The sequence below is a fragment of the Sander lucioperca genome, chromosome 10 (assembly GCF_008315115.2).
Source record: "Sander lucioperca isolate FBNREF2018 chromosome 10, SLUC_FBN_1.2, whole genome shotgun sequence".
In the NCBI taxonomy this organism is placed as follows: Eukaryota; Metazoa; Chordata; class Actinopteri; order Perciformes; family Percidae; genus Sander; species Sander lucioperca.
The window spans coordinates 20421054-20434386 of record NC_050182.1 but is presented as its reverse complement, the minus strand read 5'-3'; the positions used below and the strand labels follow the sequence as shown (position 1 = coordinate 20434386).

The 13333-nt window shown below is 40.7% G+C and overlaps 1 protein-coding gene across 2 annotated transcripts in view; it reads left to right on the top strand.

The window, feature by feature from the left end:
* LOC116066562 (vacuolar protein sorting-associated protein 13B) overlaps window positions 1-13333 on the top strand; it is a 353457-nt gene that overhangs the window by 34712 nt on the left and 305412 nt on the right. For both annotated transcript variants that reach the window (XM_031322688.2, XM_031322689.2), the window contains exons 8-10: window positions 5131-5405; window positions 9387-9482; window positions 11139-11261. In XM_031322688.2, coding sequence (XP_031178548.1) covers window positions 5131-5405; window positions 9387-9482; window positions 11139-11261 — 494 coding nt within the window. The remainder of the gene's footprint in view (window positions 1-5130; window positions 5406-9386; window positions 9483-11138; window positions 11262-13333) is intronic.

Here is a 13333-nt window from a genome sequence, read left to right as displayed (position 1 = left end):
AGTACATTCAATTTGTCAATTAGGCTGTCATTTCTGCTCTTTATTTATTTGCTTACCTACAAAATAGAAAAATGAGGCAGATGTTGTAGCTGTACATGTTTACCCATCATACCAAGCAAAGGACGTACACAGCAAACCAAAAGCAAAAATGTTGATTCTTTTTTTTTTTCTTTAAAAATTAATTTGGAAATTATATATTGAGGTCTCACAGCGATGTAGCATGTGTGTCAGTATAGTTCCTGTCGCAGTCATATATCACAGACAAAATGTGGTTGAAAGCTCTGAAGTGGTTAATGAGCCATTTGACCATGCACAAAGCTTTGAAGGTTTTCCTTAGTGTTTTCATGACGCTTTGCATGTTGCCTTGTTCTGTTCAGGGGCTATGTCTGTCCATATGCTGCTGTTCCTGAATGGGACATTTAACATCACTTTGACCATGGTGTGCGCTCCTCCTGCTTTTTCCACAAACAAAAGCTGGAGCGTGTAACTCAACACAGACCGTTGTCGTCAAGCCTGATCCCCTCCATGTGGATAGAGGCAGGAGAGAGGAGGATAAAGGGAAGACACAAGGATGAATCAAACACAGGCCCGTCTCTGTCTTTAAAAAAACCCCACCTCTTTCCCTAAACGCCCATCTCTCCCCAAATGCTCATCTTCATCTCAGCCAAATAGAACAGGATCAAGTCCCAGGTCCCGCTGGGCTAAATCAGCCTCTGTAGCACCAGGAGCAAATTATGGTGCAGGGGAAGTGGTGGGCAGAGGGGAAGCAGCCCAACACAATACAACCATTCGCTCACTCCCTCTAACTTGCTCCCTGCTTGTTGGCCTGGAACTTTTACTGCAAGTTGGCGCAGCTTCCAGTTCAGTGTCCATTGCCAGATGTAAGAGTCGGTGTCATGCTACTGCTATGCGGAGCCTCTGAGAATGAATTAGTATCCCATCACAAAAGGGGACCAGCTCTTGGAACCTGAGCACCCCCAGATCTTGTTATGCTAGAAGTAATCGACAGAGTGAAGACGCTGAAGGGGGGTGTGTGTGTGTGTGTGTGTGTGTGTGTGTGTGTGTATGTATGTATGTACTGTACTGTACTAGGTGGGTGTGTGTTTATTGGGAGGCGTTTGGGCTTCTGCAGGAACATATGGTTTCAGTGTATTCATTTCAGATTTAAGGAATGAAACTTAATTCTTTTAATAATAGCAGCAGAATTACAGCTTAAATGATTTATTATTTGTGATAAGAAAATATAATGTATTTGTTTTTGCTAACAAGGACTGACAGCCTTTACCATTGATAGTTTCTGAGTTCTACAACATTCACGTATGTTGACGCTTATAGTGACTGACTTGGCTTACATGCATATTTATTTTTAGTGGGTTGTAGTTTGTAGGAAACAATCATTGTCACATGATTGCTGGAACATGATTCCAGTATCGTACATAGTACTTCATCACATTCATTTGATTTCCCATAGGCTGCGCATGATGAGTCTTTGCTGTATAAGCTGTCCAATGCTGTGTGTGTGTGTGTGTGTGTGTGTGTGTGTGTGTGTGTGTGTGTGTGTGTAATGGTGTTTTTCTTTTTGCCTATTAACAAAGTGGAAAAAGCCTTGTAATGTGTTTATATGCCCATGATTCACTGTTACTGCATGTTGTTTGTTTGATTTTTTTCTCTTTTAGGTAAGCCGGTGTCTCTTTAATGAATAGGCCTAATAAGGGAACAGTGCGGGATACTTATGTGTCACTAACCAAAGCAGCTTTCAGTCAGGATTAGACAGCTATTTTTCCTACTGTCTGAAATTCTGTGAAGGCTGTGATATACTGTAAAATTTCAGTGGTTGGAAACATAGATGACTAACATGCTTGAATGGACCAGCTGGTCACGACACCGAAAGCTGTACAGTTTCAACAAGTATGTGAAGAATTATGAACCGAGGACTGTGGCTGCTAAAGTGTGTGTGTGTGTGTGTGTGTGTGTGTGTGTGTGTGTGTGTGTGTGTGTGTGTGTGTGTGTGTGTGTGTGTGAGAGTGACTAAGTGTTTAGTGTTTGTTTTGTAGGAGACCCTTAGAGGCCTATCGAATGGAATGGACCATCATACACATATCAGCCAGAGGCCACAGGCTATCTGCCCATTATAAACCTCATGTGGCTCCCTTATGCTAGCCCAGTGACGTGACAGGGCCTCTTTTTTAATCATCTTTTCACTTTTTAATATTGGTGTGAAGACGTGGAGGCCATTGAGTTTAGAAGTCTATGGATATGGATGAAACAGCTTTTTGTCCTGCAGAGCATTTTATATTCTCCTGCCATGACTGCTAAAATGGATTTTCAAACATTTTGATGTTAATGTCGAGCTGGTAGTGTTAAATTGAAACAATATGTGACACCCATGATATGTGTTCCATTCTTTTATATTGTGTGTGTGTGTGTGTGTGTGTGTGTGTGTGTGTGTGTGTTTGTGTTTGCATAAGATGACGAGCAGAGTAGCCTTTGCTCAGTGGTCAGGTAACCAGTCCACCTCTCCCTCTATAAACATGGAGGGACATCTACTGGCCTGTGAGGGCACTGCCTTCTCTCACTCCTCCCCTCTCACTGTCTCAATGTCACTCAGCTGTTCACTCACTTACACACCAACTCCTAGCCACCACTCACTGGCTTAGACATACGCTGCTGCCTAGAGGCCTTGGACTCGTGGAAACCAACCATGACCCTGACACATCCTATTACATAGTGCTTCTGAGCTCTGCTTATGGACATGTGCATGCTTATGCGGTGCCACACTGATATTGTGAGTTGCCCACAGAAAATATCTAGTCAGGCTTTGATTGCTCTCATGGTAAAGCAGAGAACAATGTTGATTTTATTTCACACCTGTGTGGTCATAGTGCTCCGCTTCACAGCAGCATTTTGGCCAACCCACATCACTCTCTGGGAATTTTTCACTCACTTCTTTGGATTAATACTTCAAAGTTTCCTTAAGCCGGTCTGTTTTGATCACTTGATTGGTAATTTTGCTTTTATTTTGATTGCCTTGCAATTCAAACGTAGGCTTCGTCAGGCTGTGACATGAAGCGAAAGAGCTTAACTTGTTGAACTGACACCTCAAAGGCTTCCACGGAGTGAAAACAAAAACGAAAAAAGAGAAATGAGAGATAAAATCCAACAGTGAGATTGGGGAGAGGGAGAGAGATAAAAAGCCATAACATGGGATTTCCAACTGCCAATTCACAAAGTGAAAGATTTAATTAAAATATGTCATAATTTTCACCACCTAGCCTCTGGGATTCCTAAGCTGTGACCTCACGGACAATATTGTTTTCTCACAGAGGACGTGAGGCCACAAGGAACAGGATTACACATTCTTGTGTATTGACATCAGCTTCCTCTTTTCTAACATGTATGGAAACAGACACGATTGGGATGAGTTCAGAAGTTGGCATCAGGGACCGGGGTGGTGCATGGTGGTTTGGGTAACCCGTGAACCCCTAAATAGTTTGCTGAGAAAAGGGGGAAAGATAATAGTGAATGGGCTTCACCACACTTTTGCTTCTCTTATGTTAAGCACACCTCCAACATGCCAGTCTAGTCCAAGTTTTCTGTTGCTGACACAAGGACCGGTCTGTTAACAGTCTTTAGCTTCTGTTTATCTTCAACCCTTTTGTTTTCCTAATTTCCATTTTTGTCCCATATTTAGACCTCTGCCCAATCTGCTTTTTCCCATCACTGTCTACTAGGGCTGCACAATATTAGGAAAATATCTAATTGCGATTATTTTGACTGATATTGCGTTTGGGATATGATTCACGATACTGGAGGGAATGATGATTTTTGTATCATTATTCTCATTTTCATTGAAAAATATTAAAACAATTTTTATTGAAGTGTGATTTTTTTTTTGCGAGGATCTGTACCAAACAAAGATTTTTTCTTTAGTCTGTAGGATACGATTTGTAAGCCGGGATGTCTCTGCAGCACCACAATACTTTATTTTAGAATGGTTTGACACATATTTTACCTTTAACAAATATTGCGCCCCCCTGCGATTTGGATATTGCACTAGTTCATATTGCGATTTCGAAAACAATTGCGATTAATTGTGCAGCCCTACTGTCTACATTGATACATTACCTCTTCACCTGGTGTGAGGCCTGTGCCTTACAGTAGCCAGTGCTCCGGTCAACCCCTGGTGCGCTCTCTAGGTGTCAACACACAGTCACAGTTGACCCTTCCTAGTCTTTACCTGTAGCCCTAGCCAACCTCGGATTGTGCTGATGGCTCATAGCTACTTACCTCCCTCAGGGCCTCCATTTCAGTCTGTTGGCTTCTAAACAAAAATGTGACCCAACCCTGCCTGCATGCATGCGTTTGTGCTGTTGGGTCCAGCTCAGACAGCCCTGACCACAGTGATCCACTAGGCCCAGTCAAGGTTCTCTTCTGTCAGGATGCTGGCTGACAGACTGTGCCCTCTGGCCTCCGTTGGAACAGGCTTCCTCTCTCTCGTTCATGTAGCAGTGAGTTCATGCAGCACACGTACTCACACACCTGCATGCTGGAGCATTGGCAGCAACTTCTGTAAACTGCCTTGTTCTCTGCTGTTGTGTGTTCAGTTGACAGCTGAAACATCTTGCTTGTATTAAACTACCCTGAGGACGTGGACAAATTAATTTAGTGTGCTGCATTGGGCACACACGCTTACATTATCAACAGTTGTCTTTCTGTTTGACCAGTTTGTTCTTAGAACCTGCCTCTTTAAATTGATGTATCTGTTGTAAAAGCATACTAAAGGGGAATGTGGTGTTTTTCATTTGAAACCTAATTTGAATGCAATATAAATTTGGCAACACTATTGTGTACGAATGTAACACATTTGGTTTTTGCACAAGACAGTGACCCCCTGTTTTGAACAATTCTCATGGATTGTTATGCATTTTTTAATAAGTCTACTTTGTATGCACCAGATCGGAAGTGTGTACTTTCTGAATATTTATCTAAAACATCTTAAACATACTCTTTATCGGAGTCAAAATAGACCTGCAGACACTTACCCTGCCTTTTTTCGTACTATTAAAAGTACAGTAAAATCATCTGCTTATCTTTTCATTATAATTAATTATGTCTTTTTTGAACCTTCAGGGATGGATGTGGATATGGAAAGCCAGGGGACTAGCCAATACTCCAACCCAGACCTCTACATGCAGTCTGGGAGTCCTGAAGAGGGAGACCAGGGTTGGGTGTCTTGGGCTTGGTCCTTTGTCCCAGCCATTGTAGGCACAGAGGAGGAATATGAGGAAGGCCTGTACCAGCAGAGAGAGACAGGAGGCATCCCTAACAACCCACAACAGCACACACCCAAAGACCCCATTGTTTCTATAGGCTTTTACTGCACCAAAGCTTCTGTTACATTCAAGGTAAATCAACTGTTTCAAGAAATTGTTTAATTACTAAATCATAACTAAATATCACCCGGGGACTGTAGGCCAGCATACATTGGGTGAATGACAGTTATAGTTTTTTCCATGTGTAAAGTTGTATCGCGTCATTGGGGAAAAGGAAAAACATGATCAACTTGATGTCAAATATCAAAATGAAATGGTCAAGCATGGGTAAGTGAAGTACTTCAATATTTACCACGGTTTCAAAGTTACAAGTATTCTGCATCACATTGAACGTAAATAAATGTGGAATGAACGTGATTTAGCTTTAAGATGTGCTTTTAAAATAATAAAATTTATTCCAGATTAACAAATACATTATGTTCTGTACATATGTCCAAAAAACAGTAGTATGGATAGATGATGAAGACAAAAATGTAAATGTCTTAAATGCATGTATTACACAAAAGGTAGAACCAGTATGTGTAGGGGGCTTTCACAGTAAGGTCAGGATATTCTTAGGGAAAATTTTCAGATAATGATATTTAATGTTGATATAGAATTTCCTGATATTGTTGCGTTAACAGTTAGTTTTTTTTCCTAGCTACCATTGTCGCTTATTCACTTCCACTGCCCACCCCATCCCTGCATCCTACATTTTGATTGATTGAGATTTTCAGTTTGAGTCTTAAAGAACAGCTTGATCTTCAGGAAGTTACAATCCTCTTTGTCTCTGTGTGTGGTATAGGGGAGAGTAGCATAACCGCTAACTGGTGTCTCGGGTCACGTTAATGTTTTAAACATTATACATGGTATGATGACTATTCAGAAATGGATCCCAAACTTTAATCCTGCCTGCTCACTCAGAATAGTTGGAATTCATCTACGTTTCCCCTCAGGTTCAGGCACTTCAGATCACATTACTGCTTGTGTGTGTGTGAACGTGTGTGTGTGTACGTGTGTACTTGACAGCATGTGTGATCAGTGAAGGGGAGGTATGTCTCAGGCCAAACCGACCATGGTGCTTTTCTAATAATGTTTAAATTGTTCCTGTATTGTTTGAGTTCTTTTAATCAATTAATTGCCTCTCGTCTGGAGTAATTGCAGACAGCTGAAAGGATGGTTTTTAAACGTTCTCGTCTCTTTCCTACAAGGAAGTATTTAGTTTGACGGAATTTGGTCTCTTTGAACAGTCACTGCCTGAACCTGAGTTTGACATGGACATGAAATCAGAGAGGTATTTTTAGATTGCTGACCCATTACTCACCAGATCTGTTTGATCAGAGAAATTGGCAGTATAATTTAATGACTTTAACACACATAATGCATAGTTCAGCACTTACCATTTGTTCCCCTCTTTCACATTTGCACCCCTGCCAAACTCTCATTGCATGCCAGACGTCATGTTATTCTTTTGTTTTAGTATTTTCATTTATTTCAACAATAGCAAATTTCAAGTGTTCCCAAAGAATTGTTTTACTTTTCCATCAGATCCTTTCTACCATGTTACATTTCTGAGAAATGAACATAAAGACAAAGTACCCCAATATTCACATCCAACGTTATAACATTTCCAAGATGCCTCATAAAGAATCATTTGATTTGTATTGGACTCCCAAAGCCTTTTAATGGGCCAAAGTATAAAAAGGAGAGGTAGCAGGGATGGTAGTTGCAGCAGTAGCTCTGTGTATTACTGGCTGCATTAAGCATTTGTGTTGCTGCTCCAGTGCTTTGCTGCTTTTCTGTTCTCTGTGTGATGTGTTGTTTCAGGCCTAGGTACAGTCAGAAATGTCCCACCAGTCTTGATTGGGAAATGCCAAATTGGCCATATTTTTATTGGATAAACAGTCATTGTGTTTGTGTCTGTCTGATCGGCAGCTCTTCAGTGTCAGTGCTACTATGCACTGATGTTGTCAGACAGAGCAATTTTTACTCATATAATTTAACATCCTTGCTCACCGCTGCTCCCAGGGACCTGCGGGTTGGGCTGAAGTGGTCCCTGCACGTGATTAAACCATCAGAATCGAAAGAGGGGAAGGGAGCGAGGGTGAGAGAGTCTGCTCCATCAGTAGGGATAATAAGGCACAGCTGCTTCTTGCTCTGCACCTGCTTCCTGTGTTAAAAGTTGAATGGGTTAGGGCCTGCACAGTTCTGCTCTACACCCACAGTTTCTGGACTGGCCAACCTCAAAAGAATCACAGCTCTGGACCCACTCTCACTTTAACCAACTAGTTTTGACCAGAAACACCCTCTCTCTGCCCCCACACTATTTCTACACACAGTATAAATGCTCTAATGAACAATCCCTCTTTTTTTTTAATTAATTTACCTGAATAGTCAATGAACAACCACTACATACAGACAGTACATTATCAGTTTACCCCCTTGGTATCCTAAGTGATTTAGTCATGTTCTGATTGTCATCCCAAATAAAGCCAGAGTGGGCCTCCCCTAGAATCAGAGAGGAGCGGCTGTCATATGGTTTGATGAATGTCTTTGGCCTGGGTCCAAACTTGGAAGGGAAAACGACCAAAAAGTCCCAGGGCTGGCATCCAGTCTCTGATCTTAGAAAATGGCATCTGTCCTTGTTTGGATGTTATTGTTTCTGGTTTAAAGCTTTATTTTCCGGGGCCTCGTTGTCCTTAAAATCCAAAGACTTGCATAGCTTTTGTTTATTTTTCAAATCATGTATCTGTTTCAGCAGTGAATTGTGGGTACACACGCACACACACACACAGAGACATATGCTTTCCAGTTTTTATATTCCCCCTATATTTAACCATTTTTCATTTAGATACTTTAGTTTTCAGACTTGTTTAATCTGTTTTGATCTGTTTTAATGTTATTTAAATCCCCAATCTACTTTTTCGATGTCACAAAGCCTTAAAGGCAGGGTTGGTAACTATTTCCAATAAACACTTTTTTATATATTATATAAAATGGTCTTTACACCCTGACAGCAATAAATAACTTATGGGCTCTGAAAAAGGAGTGAAAAAGATCCGTCACTTGTAGCTGCTGTAATCCTGTAAAAACGCCCACCAATCACTGCCTCGCGGTCCGCTTGGAAAGAACCAATGAAATGCTGTTGCAGCATTGCTAACAGTAGTCATGTTTGGTTTAAACATTCGGTATTATAATATGAGGTGTTTGCTTACTGGTGAATAAGACATGAAGTATAATTGCGGTCTTTCCTTCGGTCTGCTCTGGAGCAGCGACGCAGCGGTGCTCGTCTACATCTGTGTGTGGGTCGGAGGCCCGAGGGCAGGGGGAGGGGTTAGACGGAGCTAGGGCTGGGTAATCGTTCAAACATTTTCGATACCGGTACCGATACCAATACCGTGACTTCGGTTCCTAAACGATACTTTTTCCGATACCAATTTTATAAAACAAAAAGAAATTACAACATTACGGCACTAATATTTGTATCTATTTTTCAGCTTCTACAATGTGAGCCCTGTCTCTGTGCGTAATGTAGAGTTTTTCCTGCCTCCTGGACGTGTTGCATTAGACAGCCAATCACCAACATTATTAGATCTTGTTATTGACTCACTGATGCTGATGAGATTTACTCCTTAGGTATTTAAATTGGGTATTGAATGACAAGGCATTTTGCGTTACTTAATACTTTAGAGGCAATTTGGTCGGTGCCTGAAAAGTATTGAATTCGCTACCCAGCCCTAGACGGAGCCCCGAGTACATGATACTTTCAAATCTTGCTAGCTTTTTTACATTACAAACCCTTCCTTTAATTAAAACACAAAATTAAACGTTGTAAAGGCTTCAGCTTTCACGGTCTGTTGCTTTGATGTATTTTTGTGACACCTGTTGTAGAAGTTAAATATTTTTGACAGATGAAATCAAAATTGTGAAAATGTTTTCTTATTCTACCCTGGTCAACTTAAGGGCAAAATAGCTTTGATTGCTAAATAATGTATTTCTTTGATTTGTACTAGGCCATTTTTGAGCTTTCATAAGAATATAAAATGGTTTCTTTCTCTCTGTCTTTTGTCTCAGCTAACAGAGACGCAGTCCGAGAGCAGCTACTACAGTCCTCAGAAGGTCAAGTCCAGAGAGGTTCTATGCCTGGAGCAAGAGGGAATCACTATTGAGGTAAGATGCCACAGCTTAATTCTTACCTTGTCGCCTAAAGAAATATGTTGATTATAATTAAAGTCTTTAACTGTCTTTTTCTGATTTATTCACATTACAATTTGTAATTTCTATATAATTACCAGAGCATAGCTACAATAACCAACGACGTTAACTAAGTTGTGTTTAACCAACTAACCAAACAGCCCCACGTCCAGTCCAGTTGTCAAAATGCGAAAAATAGAGAAATGTATTGTTATTAAGGCAAATGTGAAAATGTATCCTTATATAGATTATCGATCATATTGTCCATTTCTAGATTGTAACCAATATAAATTCTGAGGAATAATATTATTGTAAAAACATCAGGCCCCAACCATTCATTTTTTCAACTAACAGTGATTATTTTGGTGATATCTGCCCTTTACCAATTTTACCCATCTGCAACCTTGTTACCCTTCACTGCCAGACCTGACAGACCAATAAAGATCCCTGTTTTCCCATTATTATTTTATATTAGTGTCTTCTTATTCACTGTTGGACAGAGGTTCCTCTTAATTCCCTCCTTAAGTACATTTTTAAAGCTTCTCCAGGTCACTAATCCGTGGCCTGTTGTGAACACAGTGGAATCTGTGCCTGAATTGGGCCCAAGTCTGATCATTTCCGCATTTCCCCCTCGGTGTAGAAAATAGTTTTAAACCTGTTTCTCTGATTACCTGGTTGGAGTAGGAAAGGAGTTTTCTGCTCCTAAGCTTTCTACCAGATGTGAGAATTCTGGGAGATTTCCAATTCCAATTTCTGTAATTTATGCTTTTGCTGGAAGAGAGAGAGAGAGCAGTCTGAACTGGAACCAAAAGTGAGAGCGTTGAAAGGCAAAGGGATGGCTAGTAAAACAGGGAAAACTAGGCCTTGTAATTATTGTGTGGTGAAACATAAAGTTTTATTGGATTGCTCTCTGTTTAGTTGTCTGCTGGGTAAAGCAAAGGCACGGGGAGTGAGACACAAGCCCACCTTACTGGTTACAGGGGCTGCTGGACTGCTACCACACACTCACACATGCACATACTAATCTCAAGGGGAAATGGAAATTGTCTGACCCCAGCTCTTTTTATCACTACAAAATGAGCCCACAACCTCAAAAGCCCCACAAACATGGAGAACCTTGTTTGTGATAAAGTCCACAATAAATTGAGTCTCAAACTGTCATTAATTTCAAATGTTATGTTTTATTGCGATGTAAAAAGGTAATTCAGTCAAATTAATTTCTGTGAATTATTGTTGTGGTTTTACTGGGCTTCTGTTGACTGATTTAAGACATTTACATCTTGGGTGAGATTCTGAAGCTAGCACTGTCACCTTTTTGTTTAGTTTTAACACACACACATACACACACACACACACAGACACAGACACAGACACACACACACACACACACACACACACACACACACACACACACACACACACATATATATATATATATTCATTTTAATTAATATGTTCTTTTTTTCTTTTTCTTTTTTTTTTAACTGTACAGGTGTTTGTCTTTCTTATTGTATTCACTGGAGGAAAAGGGCTCCAGAGTTTATCCACTTTCCACATTGTTCTTCGTGTAGAGGTGAATATATCTGGGGTATAAAAACTGGTTAAAGTCTCTTCCTCTGGTTTTTATTCCAGGTGCTGATGATGGGGGAGCCCTTTTTCGATTGTCAGATTGGCTTTGTGGGTTGCCGGGCACTCTGCCTGAAAGGCATCATGGGAGTACGGGATTTTGAAGAAAACATGAACCGACATGAAGAGGTAAAGACGGCCTAAAATCAAAAAGGAAGGAAAAATGAAGAAAAAAACCCGGAAAACTTGAGTGAGGAGGGTAATGGAGAATTTAAAAGCCCAGAACAGAGATCACTTTCACCTAAACCATGTCTCCGCAGCCTCTATTACTCCCGAGAGCTTTCAGAAGCAGGTAGAGATGTGGTCTGGTTTGTTTATGGAAGAGTGAGACCCAGCTGCCTTTTTGTAATTTACTATAATGTTCTGTGTTTGCCACTACATCACTGTGTCAGCAATATTCTCACCATCTACTAATGTGCAGTGCAATGCTTTGGGGCTCAGTTGAAATCAACTTTAGTGTATTTCATCAACTATGTGTAAACTGTGTTTTTTTATGATTCTTTTTTCACGGCATTTTTTAAATTTATGAGTTTACCTATGGCATAGTTGCCTGCGGGCCAATGACGGCCCTCAGAAATATTTTAATCATCAACGGCCCATTTCAATATTTTCACTTTCAATAGCCTACATTTAATACACTACTCGGCGACTGCATCAAACAATCAACAGTTTAGCCCCTGGGGGCAACAACTAATATTTCGGGAACCCAGTATACCGGCCAAGAGGTCTGATAAGCAACTTGAGACGTGAGAATGGAGTTGGAGTTGAGAGACGACGTCTACAACCGTTTCTCTGCAGATAAATGCCGGTACAGTTTTAAAAAAGTGAATAAAAACCTAAATCGTTGTCAGACGATTGGTCCTGAGATTGCATTTTGGCCAATGCGTTCCACCTCTTTTCCTCTCCAGACAGACTGTTTACCTGCTATAACCAAAGCCTGCTCAAATGTGATTCAAGTCAGTGCTACTTGGACTACAAACGAAATACGAACAGAAATCATAAAGCTTCTGATACCAAAATCTTGACCTGTTGCCTAGATTGTGGATTCATATGCATATATCTGTTTATAGATATTAGTTGCATGGCAACTAGTGGCACACAGCCAGGGCCGGACTAGGATAATAATTCAGGCCGGGAATCTTAACAGCAGTCCAGGGAAATACCCACACATTCACAACAGACCACGTAAAATGGAACTTTTTTTCTGTTCACGGCACGAGAATGGTCATCATAAGAGTTTATGATGACCATTCTCGTGCTCAATTATGTCTCATAAGTTGTTGCAGCAATGTTTTGGGTTGATGTTATTTGTTACACAGATTTGGTGCTAAATTTAACCATTTTGTACCTCCCTGAGAATTGATCTTTTTTATTTTTATTTTTATTTTTTAAATCTCTCCAAAATACCACATTAAGACACATAGACCTTGATGAACACCATAGAAAAACCCATGCTGTGATTTGGTTTAAAAAACCTTTGACATTTGGAGATTTCTGCAAGAATTGCAATTTTCTGTGATTGAATGGCTAGCACTGCTATTGTGGAAACCGCTCACAAACCCCCTTATTGTAAATATATACCTAGGGAAGCGCTGAATGAATGCGCTGGGTCTCTAGTTTGTGGTTGTAACGTTTCATGAGACTGCGATTATGCTAGAAGAACTCACCGGCAGTCCCGCTGGTCACTAAGGGTTAACAATGGTCTGACGCTGCGGGCTGCAAATGTGCGTTTCATAGGATGGTGAATGCATGACCCACCCTATGCTGCTTTGATTGGTTAGTACTCGTTGCCTTTGTTGATTGGATTGGTTAGGTTGAGGCATGAGGAGTGAGATTGGTTAGGGTGAGAATACAATCAGCTAGCTAGGCCACTGGGAATTCCCCCAGTGCTCCCGATGGCCATTCCAGACCTGCACACAGCGAGTGTCAAGGGAATTACGTTCTATCATTAATGCTAGTGCTGTTAGCTAAAGTTATAACTCTGCAGTTTAATGTGGAATTGAGATGTGTGCATTTTTCCTGTGCAGCCCTCATAGGCTGGATCCATAAGTTGGCACTCAGTGATCAAAACTTTGAGAAGCACCCATAGGTCCTATGGTGTATTACGTTACAAAGGACAACACATTATTCATATTAAATAGTTTTAAATACTTCTTGTTCTGTTATGTAGTATGAACTGGATTGCATTTTTGTGACATCAT